At 38.3% G+C, this 23,721-nt stretch overlaps 1 protein-coding gene across 1 annotated transcript in view; it reads right to left on the reverse strand.

Annotated features, from left to right (window-relative positions):
- Nucleotides 1-416: 416 nt before the first annotated feature.
- TNKS2 (tankyrase 2) overlaps nucleotides 417-23,721 on the reverse strand; it is a 70,511-nt gene continuing 47,206 nt past the window's right edge. The window contains exons 19-27 of the mRNA XM_080823318.1: nucleotides 21,666-21,918; nucleotides 20,728-20,810; nucleotides 18,979-19,099; nucleotides 15,707-15,804; nucleotides 14,776-14,850; nucleotides 12,026-12,131; nucleotides 7,975-8,161; nucleotides 4,045-4,201; nucleotides 417-2,782 (exon numbers count right to left, since the gene is read on the reverse strand). Of these exons, the coding sequence (XP_080679444.1) occupies nucleotides 2,720-2,782; nucleotides 4,045-4,201; nucleotides 7,975-8,161; nucleotides 12,026-12,131; nucleotides 14,776-14,850; nucleotides 15,707-15,804; nucleotides 18,979-19,099; nucleotides 20,728-20,810; nucleotides 21,666-21,918 (1,143 nt within the window). The 3' untranslated portion in view covers nucleotides 417-2,719. The remainder of the gene's footprint in view (nucleotides 2,783-4,044; nucleotides 4,202-7,974; nucleotides 8,162-12,025; nucleotides 12,132-14,775; nucleotides 14,851-15,706; nucleotides 15,805-18,978; nucleotides 19,100-20,727; nucleotides 20,811-21,665; nucleotides 21,919-23,721) is intronic.

Genomic DNA, 23,721 nt, shown 5'->3' on the forward strand with positions numbered 1-23,721 from the left:
CCATCTTAAAGCATCTGAATAGGTTATGGTCACGACACTCAAAATTTTAAACTTTATTTTTTTTTATTTTTTTTTTTTAAAGATTTTATTTATTTATTTGACAGAGAGAGATCACAAGTAGGCAGAGAGGCAGGCAGAGAGAGAGAGAGGGAAGCAGGCTCCCTGCTGAGCAGAGAGCCCGACGCGGGACTCGATCCTAGGACCCTGAGATCATGACCTGAGCCGAAGGCAGTGGCTTAACCCACTGAGCCACCCAGGCGCCCCAAAATTTTAAACTTTAAACTGCACTCTATCACTGTTAGACGCAGAACTACATTGTTTTCCTGCAATTGTGGTTTATTGTAATCTTAATCCATTTTCTCAAAGACCATTCAACACATTTATACTATTCCAGTAATTACCATGCTACCCAGAAAAACAAATAAACACTTTATTAAGAATTAAATGAGGGTATGGAATGTGATACAGTACAAGTAAGACACCCAAGATGGATATAATAGTACTACTCACACAAAAAGTTAAATCTCACTTCAAAAATAAAAAAAAAAAAGGAAAAAGATAAAGAAGAAAAGCAAAAATCACAAGACAAAAGAAAAAGCAATTCCATCATTGTAAAGTAAGATATTTCATGCAAAAACTCCAAAAAAATCCTCCAAACCACCCACAACCCCCCCGAAACAGCCAACAAACAAAAAGCTATCTGAAAATATTGCCATGCTAACATATTAACCACAATGTAATCATTCATAGGAAAATAACACAGTAATTAAGCAATGGATTAGATGAAACAACACAGGCTGCAGTCATAAACTCAGAGACCTTGATGACTTTACATGATAAGCAATTCCAGATTCACTTACAGGGGGAGTGTTATGGGGTCAATGTTGGGAGATATGGTAATGTAAATATAAACTCCATTAACTCATCTCATTATCTTCTAATTATAAAACCTGGATGATTCCAGAATCTGAAAAATTATATAAAATTTGGCATACTCCATTTGTGTTCCAAGAAATTACTTTAGGATCATAATTGCAATTATTAGAGAGCTGTATAAAAGCACTTCAAGGTCAGGAATATGATCACAATTTACATCATAGAAACAACTCCAGATATGCATTTAGTCTGATTAACTCTTAGTTAGGACAAGAAACATGATTTTCTAGCACTTTATGTACAAGTTACTGCAAAGAGCCAGGTAATTTAGAGATGGAATAAAATGTAAAACAAAAGTGAACTGGTACAGAGCGAAGGGGAACATTCTCACTTACAGAGACTTAAGTCGGTAAAAACCTGCCTTGCCTCTTGAGGCAGCTAGAGTCAACAAATAGACTGCCAAGCTATAATTCATGTCTCTGGGCCAAGAAGCTTTAGCTGATTTCATGGAAACACAGTTTTCCTTTAGAAAACAGGAATGGCATTTTATGGGACAGCACTTCCCTCCACAGCTGCCCAATAGGCCTGTCACCATATAGTGCACACACACAGCGTTTTCCAAGTGACTGTGAATGTCACAATGAGGCTACCCAGGACCAGGAAGCACCGTGTCACAGCACCTGCCCATGAAGATGACCTGGAGAGAACTGAGACACCTACATTTGTTTCATGGTTCTGGGTTCAGCTTACCTATGGTGTACAGATTGGCTGTAATAGTGAGGCCAAGGAAGAAGAACAAGAAAAAAAATACTTAGGACAAAAAAATGACCCCCTCTCATTTGCTTTTTATCCCCTTTCAATTTAGGTAATTAGAACAGACTGGAAAATTATTCAGGATTCCTCTTCCTACCTCTGAAATGTAACTTCCTATTTACACTCCACAAAAAGAATCCTGTAATTAATTGCTCAGTGGCAGGATGTAGCCCCTGAAACAGGAGCACTTGCTGATTTTCACAAAATGAAATGAGAAAATTTTCCAATGTGAAACCCAGAGCTTGAGGCCAGTAATCATCAGGACGTTCATAGAGCTCTTTGGAATGTGTCTTATACATAAAAGGTAATCACAAATTAAATCCCCAGAGTCTTCATGAAATAAATTCTTCAATGGGAAAGATTTCTAATGAGAGATAAATGCTTCCATCAGCTAATTAAATCTGATAAATCAATCTTTCCCAACTGACAAAGTCTTTGCTAACAGCTCAACCATAGCCTCTAGAATCAGATGTTAAGTTCATTCAGTCATGATGATGCAAAATGAAATACAGATGTGCAGTACATATGAAAAAATGTGTAAACCGCTGCAGTTCTGAAACAGTAGATTTATATTACAAAGCAATGTAAATAAATACTGGGCTAGTACAAAAGCTCTTATTTACAGTTTTACAAATGAAATCGTATTCAGTGTAAATGCTGTGTTTTAAAGAACACAGTGCTGTATTAGTAAAATGAGTTCTGTTGAGGGGATTACAGTTTCTGTTAGAATCAATGCATAACCTATAAAAGATTCAAGTTAACTTTGTTTATAATTTAGTACAGACAAACCCAGTTTAACCTGGAATGGCATCTGTTAAAGTGCTGAAAAACAGGAAATATTTAGAAAACACTGTACATTATTAAAGCTTTATCAAGTCAGAATGTTAAACTTCTTTCACATTTTTTATCCTTCTGTCACAGGCTTGTGGACAAGATGGTATTTCTCAGCGAAGGAGTAAAACTTAAGAGGCCACCAGCTGCTTAGATGATTTTATTAGGTTCAGTGGATTTAGCTTCCTAAAACAACTATTTATCCATCAACCATACCTTCAGGCCTCATAATCTGGTAAGTAATTAAATATTCAGGATAAGCCTGGAAGAGAAAGATTAATTTAAATGTTGGTAAACAAATTTTTTGAAAGGTGATTTTACCATAAGAATTCCTGATCTTTAGAGAAGAGGTTCTAAATTAATGTGTGGATCAGAGTACTCCATGGGCATTTTCTTAAAACATCCTTACCTTGATTCCAATCCCTCTTAGGTTCCGAATCAGCAGGTCTAGGATGAATCCTAAGCATGTGTTTTTTTTTTTTTTCCTTTTCTTTTTTTTCAAAGATATTATTTATTTATTTGACAGACAGAGATCACAAGTAGGCAGACAGGCAGGCAGAGGGAGAGGGGGAAGCAGGCTCCCTGCTGAGCAGAGAGCCCAATGCAGGACTCGATCCCAGGACCCGGAGATCAACACCTGAGCCGAAGGCAGAGGCTTTAACCCACTGAGCCATCCAGGTGTCCATGTCTGTTTTTAATAACTGAGGAGATCCTGGTATGTATCCTCAGTTCTGAACACTGCTCTAGAGATGCTTCTGACTGCATCTGTGTCACTAAGAGCAGGAGAGAATTGTACGTTTCTCTGCTACAGACAGGTTAACTACTAAATACAAGATTCTGATTAATTATATTTTATGGAAGGTTAAAAAACAGAAAAAAGATCCACCAAAATTGGCAAAATCTGAATAAAGTCTATAAGATAATATTCTATCAATGGTATCTTCCCAATGTTGATAATTTTAAAAGAGAATGTCCTCGGGGCGCCTGGGTGGCTCAGTGGGTTAAGCCTCTGCCTTCGGCTCAGGTCATGATCCCAGCGTCCTGGGATGGAGCCCCACATCGGGCTCTCTGCTCAGCAGGGAGCCTGCTTCCTCCTCTCTCTCTCTGCCTGTCTCTCTGCCTACTTGTGATCTCTGTCTGTCCAAAAAAAAAAAAAAAAAAAAAAAAAAAATTAAAAGAGAATGTCCTTGTTTTTGGGAAATACACACTGAACCATTTAAGGCTACACAGCAAGCCTACAATGTCCTCTCAAGCAGGTCAGGAAAAAAATCTGTATTCATACAAACGAGGGAGAATGATAAAATGTTAACATTGGGAAAATCGGGGCAAAGGGTATATGGGAATTCTCTATTAGTTTTGCTACTTTTCCATCAATCTAAAATTATTTCCAAATAGAAGTTAAAAAAAGCCCAACCCAGTTCTTAAGGCAATATGCCTTGTCAATTTAAGAGATTAGTAAGAAGAGTTTATTAAAGTATGGCTCTAAATCATTCTGAAGATGAAAAATAAAACTGAATTAATTACCTGTTCTCCTCTGTAAATAACATATTCAGCTAATGCTAGACCGTTCACGCTGGGTCGACCAGTGACTGAGTGATGTCCTGGAGGAGAATGTGCCATTTTCATTGCACTGAACTGCAGGAAAGACTTTCCCAAGGTTACCCGGCAAAAGAGCAGCTGCCTGTAACATGAAAAGATCTCCCTGACAACAAGGCAGTACATGGCAGTTTTATTTCTGTACAGTGCATAAGCTTTTTAGTGTATTTATACAGAGTTGTTGGTCATTTCATCCTTAAAATAACTTTGCAGGAATGTCTTCTACTCTCATTAATGAATTTGCCACTTTAATTCTTATTTTAACTATATAAACTGAAAGCGTAACAACCTCATAGAGATGGAAACGCTGCTCTCATCTGTACCCAGAGGAAAAGCACAAACCATAGCCCAAGTGGGAAGAAGGGGATTTAGGGAGCTCCCACAAAGTAGCTTGCAAAGATGGACATCTATCCAACTAAGTCTAATTGATTTCACCTTCAAAATGCATTTGAAATTCATTTTCTTAATTCTATTGCTACTGTTAAATTCAAATCACCAAAATTTTTATTTGGACTGGGAATAATGGCCTCTGAACTTCTATTTCTCCTCTAATTCCTAGCTAAACTATTTTCCATCCAAGCAACCAGTTATCTAGAAAAAAAACAACCCAACACATAAAACATTAATCAAATCACATCACTTTACTGCTTGAAACTTTGTAGAGGCTACTTAAGTGTCCCTGGAAGAAAACCCAAACTGCTTACAATGGCTCTAAATTCTCAAATCTTACTTCGTGTTCATTGTGCACCAGGAGCATTAATTTCCTTTCTTCACACAGGCCAACTTTCTCAACCTCATGGGCATCATACACACCACTTCCTTTACCACAGAGAATGGTACCTATTCTGCCACTCTTAACTGACTACCACTCATTTTTTTAGGTTTCAGCTGAAATGTTAGTTCTTCAAATAGTTTTCCCTTATCAGAAGTTTGAGATTACTCTCCCAATCCCTTCAGGCGTACGATTGACCTTCCTTATTTCCAATGAACCCCTTTTTAAAAAATTACTTAATGGTTTCTCTTCTTTGTTTTTCAGAGGAGAAAAGATTTTGGTGAGCCAGTTGATTCTGTTCTCCAAAGAAGAGAGGCTACCTATACTTTTTATTCTAAATATGCTTGTTGGAAGCCTTGGCATTTCTAGTAGATTTCTATTATAGTTACAATCAGCCCTGTGATAACCCAAACTCAAAAGTCTTAAGTTAATAAACTTATTTGTAGAGAATCAACCTTTCCCTTCCAAAGACAGTTTACAAGACTGTAAAACACTACTTATTATAATCAGAACTATTTTAACTATGAGTTAAATAGAGAAAGTGCTCAGAACTTTCACCTCCAGATAAAGTGACAGCAGAGTTCAATTTTTAGACTCTCAAGAAATTATAAGCCTTTTAACCTGTCCAATTAATTTATGATCTAAAACAGAAGAGGATGGGAGTTCATGCCCAGAAGGGCTGACTTCAGGCACCTACACAAGTCTAAATTTAAGGGGAAAACAAGAGTAATATAAAAAAAGACCTTGTTTTCCTCCAAGATTGCAGTTCTTTACTTGGCAACCTTTCACAATCAGCTGGGAAGACTTAAAAAAAAAAAATCCTAATGCCCAGAAATTATAAGAGAATCTCTGAGGGTGGGACATCGGCATCAGTAGTTTTTAAAGCTCCCCGGGTGATTCCAACGTGTCACCAAGGCTGAGAACTAGTGCTCCAGTGCTTTCTTCTAGATCATTGATCAGAAAACATCACCACCCTGGAGCTTAGCAGAAATTCAAGTTCTTGTGCTTCATCCCAGACCTACTAAATCACCAACTGAGTAGGCAGGGCTTAGGAATCTGTGTTTTAGCAAGCCCTCTAAATGATTCTCATGTCTGCTAATGTTTGAAGAAGACTGTTCTAGGTTTTTTTTTTTTTAAGATTTTATTTATTTATTTGACAGAGATCACAAGAAGGCAGAGAGGCAGGCAGAGAGAGAAGAAGGGAAGCAGGCTCCCTGCTGAGCAAAGAGCCCAATGCGGGGCTGGGGGGGGGGGGGCAGAGCTTGATCCCAGGACCCTGAGATCATTACCTGAGCCGAAGGCAGAGGCTTTAACCCGCTGAGCCACTAACTATAGCAACGCCCTAACTATAGAATAAACCACTATAATTAATTTTACTCAATTCTTCCAATGGCAAAAGATAATTTGTGCTTACCTATGAGGAGTTTATTAACAGGGACAAGTTATCTGAATGATTTTAACAACTGAGTTATTAGACCAGGGTAACTAGAAGTGGAGAAAGAAAGTACAAAGTAGTTATTTGATATTAACGTACTTTTTAAAAGGGATTGAAGTGTTCTGTTATAACTTCTCTTTCTTTTTTAAAGATTTTATTTATTTATTTGACAGAGAGAGAGATCACAAGTATGCGGAGAGGCAGGCAGAGAGAGGAGGAAGCAGGCTCCCCGCTGAGCAGAGAGCCTGATGCAGGGCTCAATCCCAGGACCCTGGGATCATGACCTGAGCTGAAGGCAGAGGCTTAACCCACTGAGCCACCCAGGTGCCCCTGTTATAACTTTTCAAGTTGTAATATAGTAAATTGAAGATTCTAGGATCCTATCCTAGAGAGAGACTCCCTCATGCATTGCTATGAAATAATTAGGCTTGGCAAGTAATGCCATTTTAGCCTTTGAGTTCTCTCTGTCTATTTAAACAGGAGGAGCAGGGGCCTGGGGGGCTTGGTTGGTTAAGGGTCTGCCTTTGGCTCAGAGTCCTGGGATCGAGCCCCACATCGGGCTCCCTCATCAGCTGTGGGTCTGCTTCTCCTCTCCCTATGTGATCTTTCTCGCATGTACTCTCTCTTATTAAAAAAACAAAACCCCCCTCCATAAAACTTTAAGTGGGGGGGGAGAGGGGCAGAGGGAGAGGGAGAGAATCTTAAGCAGCTCCACACCCAGAAATGGGAGTTTAACATGGGGCTTGAGGATCATGATTTGAGCCAGAATCAAGAGTCAGACACTTGGGGCGCCTGGGTGGCTCAGTGGGTTAAAGCCTCTGCCTTCAGCTCAGGTCATGATCCCAGGGTCCTGGGATCGAGCCCCGCATTAGGCTCTCTGCTCAGCAGGGAGCCTGCTTCCTCCTCTCTCTCTGCCTGCTTCTCTGCCTATTTGGGATCTCTGTCTGTCAAATAAATAAATAAAATCTTTAAAAAAAAAAAAAAGGGTCAGACACTTAACTGACTGAGCCATCCAGGTGCCCCTTGAATAACGTATTTTGAAAAAATCTACAGTCCTATAATATTTAAGAGCCACAATAAAATCTCTCAAGTCCAAAGATATTACCTACTCCATATTCTTTAAAACACTAGGTGTTCCAATGATTAAATGATTTAAATAGGTCAACTGCTCAGAACTGTGCTGCTCTATACAGATCATTTAATAAATACTAGCTGTAATTATAACTGGTGAGAGGGCCAAAACCAACCTGAAACAGGCCTAGCTTGGATTTCTAAAGTTGCCCAAGATGCTGCCCTTCTCTCCAAATTTCTCAAATATGAAACCAGTTCTTATCAAAATAAATGAGAATTTAAGAAATAAGAGAGAGGATCACAGGGGAAGAGAGGAAAAATTGAAACAAGACAAAACCAGAGGGGGAGACAAACCATAAGAGACTCTTAATCATAGGAAACAAACTGAGGATTACTGGAAGGGAAGGGGGTGAGGGATGGGGTAACTGGGTCATGGACACTGGGAAGGGTATGTGCTATAATGAGCACTGTGTATTATGTAAGATTTATGAATCACAGACCTATACCCCTGAAACAAATAATACATTATATTTAAGTAATTGAATTTAAATAAACAAAATGAGAACAAGTAATCTCTTACCTGTGGCAAACGTAACAAGATCTGTCTTTGTGAACTGGACACCCAGTACCTCCTCCAATTCCATAGACATACTGATTGCTTTTGGAAGAGTTTTCAGCAAAATAAATCCCAGCTCCAAACATGCCACCTATGTAGGCATGCCTTTCATCGAAGCCTTTATGGATAATTGCATTCACAAAAGGAGATCCTAAAATACATGTAGATAAGTAACAATTTAAAATTATCTTAGAAGAAAAATAAAATGAAACGCTCTTTGAAGTTAAATTCCTAAACAGACATACCTGAACACCACAATAAAGAATATAAAAAAACAAGTGTAACAAGTTAACTGTCAGCTAGTTTATGCCATTAGAATAAATAACTATTTTAGAAGACTTGCTAATACCAACTGATATTTCTAGTAAGGTGGTGGATGAGATGTAAAAAAAAAAAAAAAAAAAAAAAAAAAAGACATGCACAGATTCAACTAGAAAAAGAAAAGATTACTTGAAATACTGATGTTAAAGTTATTAAATTCCAGACCCCAAATCCATACAAATCCAGAACCAAGAGTTTCACACAATTTACCTAAAATAGCAGTGGTGAATGCAATTAAGTCTTACACTGACACATCTGTGTACATTTTCTAGGTATCAAAAGTGGCCAAAGCGGTCTTTTTTTTTTTTTTTTAAAGATGTTATTTATTGACACAGAGAGAGAGAGAGTGAGCACAAGCAGGGGGAGTGGCAGGCAGAGGGAGAGGGAGAAGCAGCTCCCTGCTAAGCAGGGAGCCCAATGTGGGACTCGGTTCCAGGACGCTGGGATCATGACCTGAGCCGAAGGCAGATGCTTAACTGACTGAGCCACCCAGGTGCCCCTTTATTTTTTTTTAAAGGATTTTATTTATTTGCCAGAGAGAGAGAGAGAAAGCACAAGCAGGGGGAGTGGCAGGCAGAGGGAAAAGCACACAGAAGGAGAATCAGGCTCCCTGCTGAGCAAGAAGCCCAATATGGGACTCTACCCAAGTACCCTGGGATCATGACCTGAGCCAAAGGCAGATACTTAACCGACTGAGCTGCCCAGGCATCCCCAATGTGGTTTTGTCATGTTCATTCTCTTCTTCTTCTTCTTCTTTTTTTTAAGGATTTACTTACTTGAGAGGGAGAGAGAAAGAGACCGGACCGATCAAGTGAGCATGAGTGCATGCAGGTGTATGTGTGTGTGTGTGCGGGGGTTAATGGGGAGAGGGAGAGATAGTGTTAAGCAGACTCTGCATGAAGCCCTACATGGGGCTCGATCTCATGACCCAGAGATTATGACCTGAGCTAAAACCCAGAATTGGAGGCTAAGTGACTGTTCCACTCAGGCACCCCTGTTCTCTTCTTTATACCTCTTCTCTCCCATCATTCCACTTCTCTGCCTGTCATCCCATTATACCAGATTCTATCTGCAAATGTGGTGTGTTCTTCATTCTCTGCATACTGACTACTTTCTCCCTGTTCCCTGCATGTGTGCCAAGAAGAGCTTAGCCAAAGGGAAGGAGGTAGTCACAGGAACCAGGCCAGAGAGTAGGGTGACGGGTGGGTGTTGGGGAAAGCCAATATAACAGTTCACTGATTCATCAAGATTAGTGTCCCTGTTCATAAAGGGATGGGAAAATATGCTGAATTCCACTCTGTAGATATACTGAAGGACAGAATCACTTGTTTGAATTAATTTGGAAAAACCAAAATCATTTATACTATAAAATAGAAAAATCATTCATTTTATCAAGTCAGTACATAAATAAATCATACTCTGTGATAAGGGATTATCATAATGATTTTTAGGATTTCAGAATGAGAAATGTTATTTAGATATTATGTAACAATTCAGTCTGCTATAGCCATTCCTCCAAAGGACTGTGAAATTAAAATGCTGTGTTTTATAGAACTTTATAGGTCTATAAAAAATCTTCTGCAAACAAAGCCAAATAAAAAAACAGATGGGACTAACTATGTGCTTGAAGACTTGATAAACACTGTATTACTATCTATATTCATCTTTGCTATACATTTGAAAGACCTGGGTGCCTGGGTGGCTCAGTAAGTTGGGCATCCGACCCTTGATCTCAGCTCGGGTCTTGGTCTCAGGGTTGTGGGTTCAGGCCCCATGCTGGGCTCCACACTGCTTAGAAAAAAAGACAGACAGACCAACCAACAGCTATTAATTTGCAACATAAAAAAACTCAGGAAATTTCAAGAATAAAGTTGCTCTCAATTCTATGTAAGTTCTCTGAAAATTCCCTAAGTTCAATGACAAAAATGGCTTTAAAAAAAAAAGATTTATTTATTTTTAAAAGTAATCTCTGGGGCACCTGGGTGGCTCAATGGGTTAAAGCCTCTGCCTTTGGCTCAGGTCATGATCCCAGGGTTCTGGGACCGAGCCCCACATTGGGCTCTCTGCTTGGCGGTGAGCCTGCTTCCTTTCTTCTCTCTCTGCCTGCCTCTCTGCCTATTTGTGATGTCTGTCAAATAAATAAAGTAAAATCTTTACAAAATATAAAAATAGGGGCGCCTGGGTGGCTCAGTGGGTTAAAGCCTCTGCCTTCGGCTCAGGCCATGATCTTAGGGTCCTGGATCGAGCCCCACATCGGGCTCTCTGCTCAGCAGGGAGCCTGCTTCCTCCCCTCTCTCTGCCTGCCTCTCTGCCTACTTGTGATCTCTGTCTGTCAAATAAATAAATAAAATCTTTATTTTATTTTTTAAAAACATTTTATTTATTTATTTGACAGAGAGAGAGAGAGATCACAAGTAGGCAGAGAGGCAGGCAGAGAGAGGGGGAAGCAGGCTCCCCGCCAGAGCAGAGAGCCCGATGTGGGGCTCGATCCCAGGACTCTGAGATCATGACCTGAGCGGAAGGCAGAGGCTGTAACCCACTGAGCCACCCAGGCGCCCCAATAAATAAAATCTTTAAAAAAATAATAAAAATAAATAAAAGTAATCCCCATTCCTAAAATGGTACTTGAACTCAGGAAACCAAGATTAAGAATCACATGCTCTATAAACTGAGCCAGCCAGGCACCCTTGACTGATAATGGCTCTTTTAACACAATGAAGTTAAATGTAGTTTTTTGTTTGTCTGTTTGTTTTTTAAGAATTTTATTTATTTGAGAGAGCACAGGGTGAAGGGCAGAGGGAGAAGCAGACTCCCTGCTGAGCAGGGAGCCTGATTCGGGGCTCAATCCCGAGACTCCAAGATCACGACTTGAGCTGAAGGAAGTTGCTTAACTACTGAGCCACCCAAGCGACCCCCCCCCCCTTTTAAAAAAGGATTCTATTTACTTATTTGTAGTTTTGATACTTAGAATCGAAGGCAGAATAGGACGTATATGGTCTTCTGAGGCGATTTTCAGACCTTGTTTCATTTTACTTTTATTTTTGTGAAAGAGTGAGAGAGAGTGAGAGAACAAGCTCCTGAGCGGCTGGGGGTGGGTGTGTGGGGGTGGAGGGAGAGGGAGAGAGACTCTTAGGCAGTCCCCACACTCAGTGGAGACAGAGCCCAACTTGGGGCTTGGCCTCCTGAGATCATGACCTGAGCCAAAGTCGAGTCAGATGCTTAATGACTGAGCCACCCAGGGGCCCCTCAGACCTTGTTTTAATTTTAAGGCAATCAATTAGTTAAAAGTAAAACACACCATTTCTCAGAGTGATCGTAATATGCCGTTTTGATATAAAGAGAAGAGGAAAATATGAATAGTCAACATTTCCATTTCTATATTTTGTCCTTATGTGATCCTATTTATAAATAACACATTATAAAATATACAACTTCAAAAAAGGTTGGAAATATAAATATAAATCTAATATTTAGAGAAATAGTATTTATTTTTAAAAAGTGGCATAAAAAAATAGGCTCATTATTTCATACATGATTAAAAAATAATGTAGAAGAGGATGGTAGTAGGATAGGGGAAGAGACCCCCCGCCACCTTTTTTTTTAAAGTAAGGTTTGAACTCACAACCCTGAGATGAAGAGTTGCATGCTCTCCCTACTGAGTTAGCCAGGTACCTCGGAGAAGAGGGAATCTTACCATGAAACAGCATTCTTTCATTTGCATGGTTGTGGTTTTCTTCAGAAACTTCTTTTCTCCTGTGAGTGTATCTTTCCCATAGTTTCTTGTTACAAACTTTCTGAATCTATAAAAAAGAAATCAGAAAAATCAAAATATTAGTTCATAATTACCTACTTGTTCATCTTAACTAAAATGGTCCACATAGCCAGTAGAGAGGCAAAAGTTTTTTTTGAAATGTGAACTATGTTTTATCTCAGTCAACTAAAAATACTTGGTCTCAAACATAAAGAGAAATATACCTACATTTTGGAAATCAAAAACGTCAAAGGGAAAAAAAGCTACATATAGCCTTATGTGAAGGTCAGGAATACTGTTGACTAAAATACTTCCATTCTAATTTAGAATTATTTAACTTTTCTTTCTTTCTTTTTTTTTTTTTAAGATTTTATTTATTTACTTGACAGACAGAGATCACAAGTAGGCAGAAAGGCAGGCAGAGAGAGAGGAGGGAGCAGGCTTCCCGCTGAGCAGAGAGCCTGATGCAGGGCTCGATCCCAGGACCCTGAGATCATGACCTGAGCCGAAGGCAGAGGCTTTAACCCACTGAGCCACCCAGGCGCCCTTCTAATTTAGAATTATTACTAAAATATCTCCCAATCAGGTATGTGGAGTTCTGCATATAAGTATTAAAAAGAGACAAGTTTCTTTCAACCTCCCCCTGCTTTATCTGGCTGAAAGTATCATCTTTATCTGTTATTAATTAAAAATGTTTGAAATAGCCACACCAAACACCATTTTTAAGACACGTACAGAAACACAGAGACACACCCTTTACTCTTCCCTATCCTTCCAGTTCTTAAAAGTTTTGTTTGGAGAACCATTGAAGATGGTCTTATTTGGAGTATTTCTTTATTTTTATTATTTTTTAGATTTTATTTATTTATTTGACAGAGAGGGAGAGATCACAAGTAGGCAGAGCAGCAGGCAAAGAGAGGGAAAAGCAGGCTCCCCACTGAGCAGAGAGCCCGATGCGGGGCTTGACCCCAGGACCCTGAGATCATGACCTGAGCCGAAGGTAGAGGCTTAACCCACTGAGCCACCCAGGCACCCCTCATTTGGAGTATTTCTAGGATCAAAATTCATAATCCTAGAGCTGTTTCTTGGCTGTGTTTAAAGGTGTTACAGCCCCTTGCTGGTCCCAGAGCACATCTGGGCAGTGGTGGTTTTAGCCTTGGATCAAAAAAACTCAAAATACCGCCACAGATGTAATCAATGAACACAACTGACACAGAGATCTCATTTATGTAAAAAAAACAAAAAAACAAACAAAAACCCCTCTCCAAAAAACAAAAATGAAGTTTTGTCATTGAAAAATTCATTAAATATTGCATTAAAATATCTTTACAGAGGAAGAAAACAGCATACCTTTTCTCAACTTTTAACTATTTTGAAAATGAAAAACATATCCTCTCTCCTGCGCTCACACTTAACAAATCTCTATACATTTTGTTACTACTTGCAGATAATGCAGACTTGACTGAAATTTGCCTGTAATATGCATAATTATGTCTTATTAAAATTATTATATATGTTCATGAATAGAAATCTCAAGGTGCTACTCTTGTCCTACTATGATATAAACTAATAAAACGGAGCTTCCAGAAGTAGGATTCCTTTACCTGAATAATGTGTGCTTTTGTTTTAAGTCATCTAATAGTATGAACAGAGCAACCTCAATAGTTTCAGTATTCACTAACTCTAAAATATGACATCTAATATTATACTCATAATAGTTTATATTCTGAAACAGTAATATAAAACAGATTAAAGATTTGATACTATTCACTTTTGAGTTTAAAATTCAGGTATTATAGGGGCGCCTGGGTGGCTCAGTCATTAAGCATCTGCCTTCAGCTCAGGTCATGATCCCAGGGTCCTGGGATCCAGCCCCATGTTGGGCTCTCTGCTCAGTGGGAAGCCTGCTTCTCCCTCCCCCTGCTTGTATTCCCTCTCTCACTGTCTCTCTCTGTCAAATAAATAAATAAAATCCTTAAAAAAAAAGAGTAAAATTTAGGTATTATAAAAACATTTGCCACATTCTAATTGTCTTTAGAATTATTAAGATATCTGAGCGTAGCTCACACTCACAAGTAGAGTGTGCATTTTTGCTTGCTGTAGTTCAAGAAAAACACAGCAAAGCTGGAAAAGGCCCTGAGAAAGTCAAGAAAAAGAGGACTCTCATGTGAATGACTCACAACATTTTTTAAAGACTGTTTTTGGAAAAGATGAAGATGTAGAAGGAGTACTACTAAAATTACAGAAAAGTGACATGTAGGGGGACTCAGAGAAACCTGGAGTCATCTCAGGACAAATAAAAGGAAGCATGGTATAAGATGGAGACCTCCCCTGAGCCACACAAAAAAAATGTGGCTTTGTTATATAACAGAGTACCTTAATAGTAATTTTTATATTTACAGGATTTATTGTTATTCCAAGATAAGGCATATACGCTAAACTTCAGTATGTTCAACAGGGGCTGAATTATTCATTATGAAAACAGCATCAACAACAACAAAACGAAACAAAACAGTACAGGGATTTTTGAGACTCTTAACCTTCCAAGGATATCATCTTTCCCAAAATATCCCGATGTTATGTCAAAGACTTACTAGGCTAGAAAGATCATTACAGTCTTATGAAAGTTAATTATCATTTCAAGCTTTGAAAAACCATGGTCTCCGAAAACTTTATTTTCACTAACTTCTTACCTTGAGAATATTGTATCTGTTGAAGATCCCACCTGCATGACCTCCATCTCTGTGCTCTCGGACTGTACTTTGCATCTGGTAGAAAAAATATGTCAAATACATGTGTATTAACTTTTGTTTTTTCTGATATGGGGAACATGGTTCTTGACTCCTATGATTCTGTTTTTGAGAATACAAAATGAGATTTTGTTGTATTTGTTGTTTAAGGAATAGGAGTCCTATAAATTCACAAGGACTGTTTTCTAGAGATAATTAGCTAGTCAATCTGAAAACTATTTACAGGTGAAAATTATACAATGCAAATTAAAGGAAGAAAAAAAGAAAGAGATGCACAGGTGAGTTAAACACACAAAGCTAATCACCTGACATACTAAAAAACAAAGCAATCGTTTATTTGTTCCAATTCATGTTGCTCTAATAAAGCACAATTTGTACTTCATAGAGAATTGGAGTTTCTTGAATTTTAGAACTGAGTCCTACTTAACTTTTTATCTCTGTGTTCCTCACACACATGTTCTTCAAAAGTGTAAGGCATTATTCAGAGATTTCAGTGGATCCAAGAGTTTTGTGGAAAGATATCTAGAAGAAAAATTTCCTGGATAAGTAGCATCCACATACTCTGGCTTTTGTCTGAGATACTGGGCTTTGTAATTGTCTTCATGAAGGGAGGGAATATTGGAATTTTTTTTTTTTTAAATGACAGTAAACTCTTCTCCAACAGAATTCTGGGTTAGTATTAATTGTAGTACTGAACAAAGTTACTGGAATTAAAGTTTATTGAGGGAGTGTACCTTAAATACTAAATTTGAATGTTTTCCAGGTGGTAAAAGAGTTAAGGACAATTAAAAAACCCTACGATATTTTTAAGATCTGGAAACCTCTAGGAAGTTTAGCTACTGAACCAACATTCATTTAAGGTATATGAACATACCTCTTCCTCCACAGACTGAAACTCTTTATCATCAGGAGATAGATCTATGAGAATTGTTCCACTTCCAGAGGTGTTCAGAGTTAAGTATGGGTTAAGACCTAGCAAATGAAATTTGAAGGTAAAAAAATATATGCCAAAAAACCCCCCCAAGTTAACATCAACCAAAACCAGCCGCTTGATTTATGATGTTTACTACTGATTTTTAAAAACTTTTAACTTTGGATGAATTTAGATTTTCAGGAAGGCTGAGATCATATAGAGAGTTCCTGTGTACCCTTCACTCAACTTCCTAATGTTACCAGTAAGAACATTAATGCTCCCCCAGTGTTACCATTTTATATAGCCACAGTGCATCTGTCATACTTAGTAAGTAAATTATAGACTTTATTTGGATTTCACTAGTTTTTCCCACTAATGTCCTCCTTTTTCTGTTCTAGGATCCAAACCAGAACACCACACTGCATTTAGACTACTAATTTTGACATAAGCTATAAGGGTTTTCTGGGAATAGTTCAGAAAATCTTTTTTTTCTTTATCTCTTTTCTTAAGGAGTTTGTCACACATTTTTTTCCTCAGTTACTCCCTTCACTAACTATATAGCCCTTTCAGCACTTAGCCTTTAATTTTTGTAAATATGAGGAAGAATTATGACAGAAACTTGTCTAGCCTCAGGTAATTCTGAATCATCTCAGAATGATTAACTCGACAAAGTTTACTCACTACTGAATGTTTATTCTAACCACTAACAGTTTTTAATTCAGCAATGAATGTTGTGTTTTCTTGAATGTCAATCGTTAAGATAACTGTTAAGTTTTTTAAATGGAGTCTTGAACAGAATTTTCTAATTTCTTTGGTGTATCTGGAACACACACCTCTCCCTCAGTCCCTACAACAAGATCTCTAATGCTCTGCTGTTTTCCAAGGTAGGGATCAAATTCATTATTGCTGGCTCAGCGCATGGCAGTTTGCCCCTGGAGAGTTAGAGCACTGTTCTGGTCTGAATAATAAGATTACCATCAACATGCTAAATTCTGATAAAGACTTATAGATATAGCTGAGTTACAATATCTACAAGAAGTGTGGGGACTTACAAAAGGGAATGTTCAACGAATAAAGACTTAACAAAATAAAGAGTATGACACAAGCTTGAACCTGTGTACCATCCTAAGATGTTTTAGCAGTGCTCAAAGATGAGGACAAGTCATCTATTGACTTGATGCACTGATGGATAGCTAGGGCTAAACCAGCAAATGACAGACTGTCAGAAGACTACTGTGGTTCCACTCTGCAAAACGTATAGAATCATGGCTTCAAACAAAGACAAGAAAGGTGGTAACTTTATGCAGGCAAGTGACCCTGATCTGCTAGAGCAGATGCAGTTATTCTGTGCTGTAAAAATTCTCCTTCATGTAGGAATGAATGTTCCTTTGCAATTGCAGCTGGATATATCAGAGTGACTACAGACCAGAGGTGGCATGCAGTTACATACCTCTGCCATTTGGAGGCAGTATATCTGTTTCTGCCATCGTTTCCTGAGCCTTTCAATGAGTCTTTTTTAAAAAAAAATTTTTAACATCTTAATTTTTTCAGTGTCCAAGATTCATTGTTTATGCACCACACTCAGTGCTCCATGCAATACGTGCCCTCCTTAATACCCACCACCAGGTTCACACATCCCCCCACCCCCTCCCCTCCAAAACCCTCAGTTTGTTTCTCAAGAGTCCACCATCCCATGCTTGTCTCCCCCTCTGATTTACCCCAATTCACTTTCCCTTTCCTTCTCCTAATGTCCTCCATGTTACTCATCATGCTCCACAAGTAAGTGAAACCATATGATAATTGACTTTCTCTGCTTGACTTATTTCACTCAGCATAATCTCCTCTAGTCTTGTCCATGTTGTTACAAAAGGCGGGTATTCATCCTTTCTGATGGATGCGTAATATTCCATTGTATATATGTACCACATCTTCTTTGTCCATTTATCTGTTGAAGCGTATCTTGGCTCTTTCCACAGTTTGGTGACTGTGGCCACTGGTGCTATGAACATTGGGGTACATATGGCCCTGTCTTAGTAACTGTATCCCAGACACCGTATGTTTAATGAACAAACACTGCCTGATTCCTTTTTTAACCTGCCTCTCTCCTAAATGATCCTTGTTAGTCTAGTACTCCACTGGAATTTCTATCCTACCAGATCTACCTACTATTATTCTAGTAGAGTCATGATGGCCATCCACCCACAACTAACTGAGAGTTCTAGTTTCTCTTCATTTTTGATGTTTTTTATATTGTATACTAACATTCCAGGGAGCCATGGGTCTTCCCTCCTTTTTATCTTATACAATTTTGTGATCTATAAGACATATTCCAGACTACCTCACATTTTAAACATTTTTGCCTTAGGCCCTGCCAGGCAAGTCAAGTGCATCTACCTTTAACTGATCCTATTCCAGAATTCCAGTTTAAAGTATTCCTTAACTTCAATCACCTAACTTTTAGAGGAATTTTTTTCAAGAGATGGACCCTATCCTGCCTATCATACATCCTCCCCTGAAAATGTCTTCATTTTTGTTAGTCTAGGTTTTTCTTGGACTCTAGTTGTATAGCCAGGACCTCAACAACAGGAAGTGTCTAACCCCAGAGACAGTGAATCATGCCCTCAGTTTAACTATGGGTCTTGATACTTAGAACAATTCACCTTTTTACCCAGGACCTGGTACACAGGAAATGTTAACATAACAAATACAATCTGCATTTTTTAAAAAGTACCAACATTCAAAAGAATTAAAGATATTACTCAATGCTGTTTTCCCAAATTCCCTCATTACAACAGGAAAACAAGTTTTCCCGGTACTTCCACTACAGGTGTTTAGAATTTAGCCATTTACAATAAAAGAGATTTACATTATTTTATGGGCAGGCCTGAATGTCTAAGCATTGCCTATTATATTACCATAAGAAAGGAGATATCCAAGTTTCTGATCTTTTAGAATCATAAAATTTTAAGAGCTAGAATAATTTCAGGGCGAAGGCAATTCCCAAACTTTTGAATGGCCCAGAAATCTTACTTAGGTTCACATAATTACCGGCAGAAGCTCAGGAAAATTAACAGTAGCAGTGTTATGACTTGATACCAGGTTTCTCAAATTCTAGTGTTTTTCCTGTTAAAGGGACTCGCTCTCACAGGATTTACTAATTATCATTTAGTAGGCTGAGGGTTGTCTTATGCCAACTGTTAAACTGATGACAGCATTAATTTAAAATGGAATACCTTGTTGTCCAGAGATAAGTCTCTCAACTCCTTTAATTAGTTTGTGCCTATGTCCATAAGCATTGATTCCAATCTCCTTCAGCTCCTTGTGCCCCATCTCAACTAATACATCCAAAGTGATCTGACAAAAGAGGATGAAATTGTTTAGAAGACTTATATTTGGTGGACATTCATATACCGGTGTTCTTTTAACATATTAGATTTATACATTTACTTTGGCTTTTGTGAATAGCTTAGAAACAAAAGCAAACCACTTATTAAATTGAACCTGAAAAGTTACAGCTAATTAAATTTCAGATATGAATTACCAAAAATATCTCAATGAATATAACTATAGTCATTTAAATATAAATATAACTATTTTAATTATAAGTATAGTTGTTTTCATTTAGCATTAAGAACCTGAGCTGACTTAAATTGCAAAACAAAAATGCACATATCTACCATCACTCTACAACCAACCCATTTATACAATGCCTTTACTGCATCCTCCAGACTCTGGACTACGCTAACTGATACTTCTGTCTCAGGGTTCAAATTATTCCTTTTCCCTCAAATATATTATTCCCACTTTATGAAACCGAAGACATTCAGAATCCTGTTTTATTTATGTATCTTCCATGAAGCTTTCCCTGAATAGTCCAGAGTGCAGTAACTTTTCTTTGAATTTCTAAAATCTATGCCAAAACTTATTTCTTCATATACTGTTAGAGTTCCATAAGTAGATCAAAAATTCCTTAGGGATACAAGTCTGTAACTACCATATTTTCTGTACCAAAAAAAAAATCAGTAAATATATTCTGATAGTGTACTTTAAAGTAGGACTGTTCTAAAAAAGCCCAGATTTATACCTAGCATTCCTATTACCTTCCCATAGTGGCTAGTGAAGTGTCAGACTTAAGAGTACGTAGTGACTGACACAACTGAACTGACCAAACAGAGCTCAAAGATAACCTACTTTAAGGGCTAAATAAGTGATGCTTTCCATTAGAGAAAGCTACTTTACTATTACTACGTGAGAGTCTATTACTCCATGTATTTTTAAATTTCTTCTTTGATTTCTTGTTGACCCATTCATTGTTTAATAGCAAGCTGTATAACCTCCATGCATTTATGGTCTTTCCAAACTTTTTCCTGTGGTTGACTTCAAATTTCATAGCATTGTGGTCAGAAAATATGCATGGCATGATCTCAATCTTTCTGTGTTTGTTGAGGTCTGATCTGTGATTTAATATGTGATCTATTTTTTTTTTCTTTTTTCTTTTTTAAGATTTTATTTACTTATTTGACAGACAGAGATCACAAGTAGGCAGAGAGGCAGGCAGAGAGAGAGAGGAAGGGAAGCAGGCTCCGTGCTGAGCAGGGAGCCCGATGCGGGGCTCGATCCCAGGACCCTGGGATCATGACCTGAGCCGAAGGCAGAGGCTTTAACCCACTGAGCCACCCAGGTGCCCCAATATGTGATCTATTCTGGAGAATGTCTCATATGCACTTAAAAAGAATGTGTACTCTAATGTGTTTCCATGTATTTATTTTTTATTTCATCAGAGTCCACCTTTTTGTGCTAATAAACTAAACAGAAATTCCAAGATAGCCAAATTAGAAGAGTGACTGATTTCCAGTCTCTTAAAAAACCATTCTCCTCTTCCTACAAACAGGTTGAATGGTCCAAGGCATTTCAAGTACGTCCTAATTTTTCCTTGAGGTCTCACAGAAAATCAAACCAAGCAAAACAATTCATCCACTCACCTGTTCTCTCTCAAATATATCCATCAGGTGCTCAAGTCCAAGATTTCTTACAAACTGAGTTATGCTAAAATCTACTGCTGGAACTGGAAAATAAAAAATCCAGAACAAATGAACAAAGTAATGTATATCAACATTATAACATCAGAGTTTTGTGGTATTACTATTCACATGAAAAATGTAAAGATGAAGGAAAATACTCATTGGCATTTGGGATATAATACTGAGTATCTGAACACAGCATTAAAAATTGCAAAAAGAGAAAGCTACAAAATTTCAACATCATTAGAAGAAACAACCAGTGGGGCACACACAGATTTAAAAAAAAAGTTTTCATAAAAAAAATTATTTTTAACTGTATCTTTAAAGTAGTTTCCATACTGAAGCTAATATGTCAATTTTATTTACACTCAAAAAAAAATTCCTTATCTTTGAGAATGTAAGTGACTTCACAAAAAAGTTTATGCAAACAAGTTCCACAATGTTGCATAAGGTGAGATGAGGTAAAAGGTAAAGAGAACAGTTTTAAAGACTGTAAGTATGTGCGTCTTTTTCTTTCTCTTAAAAAAGATGATCTTCACAACTGGGTATTTTGACATGGAGTGAAGGTATTTCATAACTGTAATAATACACTGGAAGAGGTATATCAAGGCATACCTACTCAACCATAAGACTTCTAAACCTTTCAAAAAGCATATTTACATCTAAAAAATAGGTCAGTGGCGTAAGACTCATTAAGCTTCAACTCCGAAGGAGAAGTAGTGTCATTAGAAATTCTACTAACATAAAGAAAACAAGAAAAGACTAAAACTTAAAGGCTATGTTAATTAATCTGATACTAACAGTTGTATTTAAGTTTGAAAAATGACTTGTTAGCATTCTAGAGGACAAACATGTGGCTACATTACAAGATAGAAAGTTATTTTTGCAGAATGTCTCACCCTCCTTTTTCTCCAAACTAGAGGCACCCTCTGTTCCACTTGAACTAACTACTGAAGACAGCTCAGAAAAACTCCCAGATAAGTTGTCAAGACTGCTGGCTGCAGAAAGACTTGATGGGCTGGATGGACCTGAAGACAGAGCATCTCCGGTAGTTCCTGAGCTTCTCACGCCATTGAGCACTTGAGGTTTGTAACATGAAGGCAGAGCAGAAGGGGGCATGGCTGCGGTCAGGAGAGCGCTAACATCATCTGCCTAGGGTGTGTGTCAGAGAGAGATTAAATCTGTGATAAGTAAGTTTTAAAATTCTCCTACACCAACAGAATACATTTAAAAATATGACAAATACTCAGCAGATCTGCAAGAGAACTGCATATTATATAAAAACCATTAAAAGTAAAACAAGTGATATCGCCAAACTGTTATTAACTATAAAACAATTCAGAACATCTGTTTCAGGGCACCTGGGTGGCTCAGTGGGTTAAGGCCTCTGCCTTCGGCTCAGGTCATGGTTGCAGGGTCCTGGAATCGAGCCCCGCATCGGGCTCTCTGCTCAGCAGGGAGCCTGCTTCCTCCTATCTGCCTGCCTCTCTGCCTACTTGTGATCTCTGTCAAATAAATTAATAAAATCTTAAAAAAAAAAAAAAAAGAACATCTGTTTCAAGACACAGAAAATTAAATCTAACTTTGATACCATGATTTTCTGAAAAACACCAAAATGAGTTATAGTAGTATCAATTTTATTTATTTATTTTAAATATTTTATTTATTTGAGACAGAGAAAGAGAGAGAATGAGCAGGGGTGAGGGGCAGAGGGAGAAGCAGACTCCCTGTTGAGCAGGGAGCCCGATGCAGGGCTTGATCCCAGGACCCCAGGATCATAACCTGAACCGAAGGCAAACACTTAATGGACTGAGCCACCCAAGCACCCTCAAAGATTTTATTTTTAAGTAATCTCTACATCCCACGTGGAGCCCAAACTCAGAAGCCCAAGATCAAGAGTAGCATGCTCTTCTGAGCCAGCACGTGTCCCTTAACTAGACATATTTTGCCCCCATTTATAGATGACATGACTGATGCTTAGAGATTACGCAAGGTGAAAGCTGTACAACTCTAAGTGGTAGAGCTGGAATTCTATGGCAGGTCCATTTGACTCTGAAGTCCACACCTGTCCTCTACAGCACTGTTTCACATCACTTGTGTCTGGTGGACTAACAAATGGATGGAATGAACTAGAAAAGTGCACTCTCAGGGTAGTTTGGAACTAGAAAGACATTTCCCTGAAGAAATACTGCAAATACTGTTGGCAGTTAGCCTGCTGAGAAAAATCTATTTAACCCCCAATGCAGCGGAACGAAATTAGCTTCTCAGGGCAACTTGTAACAGTGGAATCTCTCTCAGGAGAAAGAGATCTGTAGGGAAGACTGCCCTTCCATCTCAACTAGAGTTTCTTCTTCCTTTCCCTCCATGGCCCTGGTCAATTTCCTCAGTGGTCGAGGCAAGGGAGGCACCTGTGTCACAGTGGCCAAAGCAGAGGTCGAGGCGACAATGGAAATGCCTACACGAGTTCCCTTGGGAGATGGAAGGAAAAAACCAAAACCAAACTAAACGAACAAAAACTTCATACAAAATTGGAGGAATAAGCTTGTTTCATGAACACTACTGGTGAGGTAAGCAACAGGAACTTTGGGAAGAGGCCATGTGGGAGGGAAGGGAATCCCTACTAGAAGCTTTGTGGCTACACCTTGAGGGCAATGTCTCTGGCTGGGAAAGTTCATCAAGACGTCTATGTCCTATATGACTCTGCACAGTATGCACCGTTAACAGCCTTCACTGAGGGCCTGTGCCCGTTTTGTTTCCCAACAACTTAAGCAGCTATACCATGTACTTTTTTCCTTAAGATTTTATTTTTAAGTAATCTCTACCCCCCAAATGGGGCCTTTTTTCCTATTTTCAAAAGCACTCTGGATACAATAACTGATTGATAATCCTATTATTTACATATTATATTTTAACACTAAAGAAGTCCTAAGTTTAAATTGGGCTAAAAAAATATAT

Source organism: Martes martes, assembly GCF_963455335.1.
Source record: "Martes martes genome assembly, chromosome: 14".
Taxonomy (NCBI): domain Eukaryota; kingdom Metazoa; phylum Chordata; class Mammalia; order Carnivora; family Mustelidae; genus Martes; species Martes martes.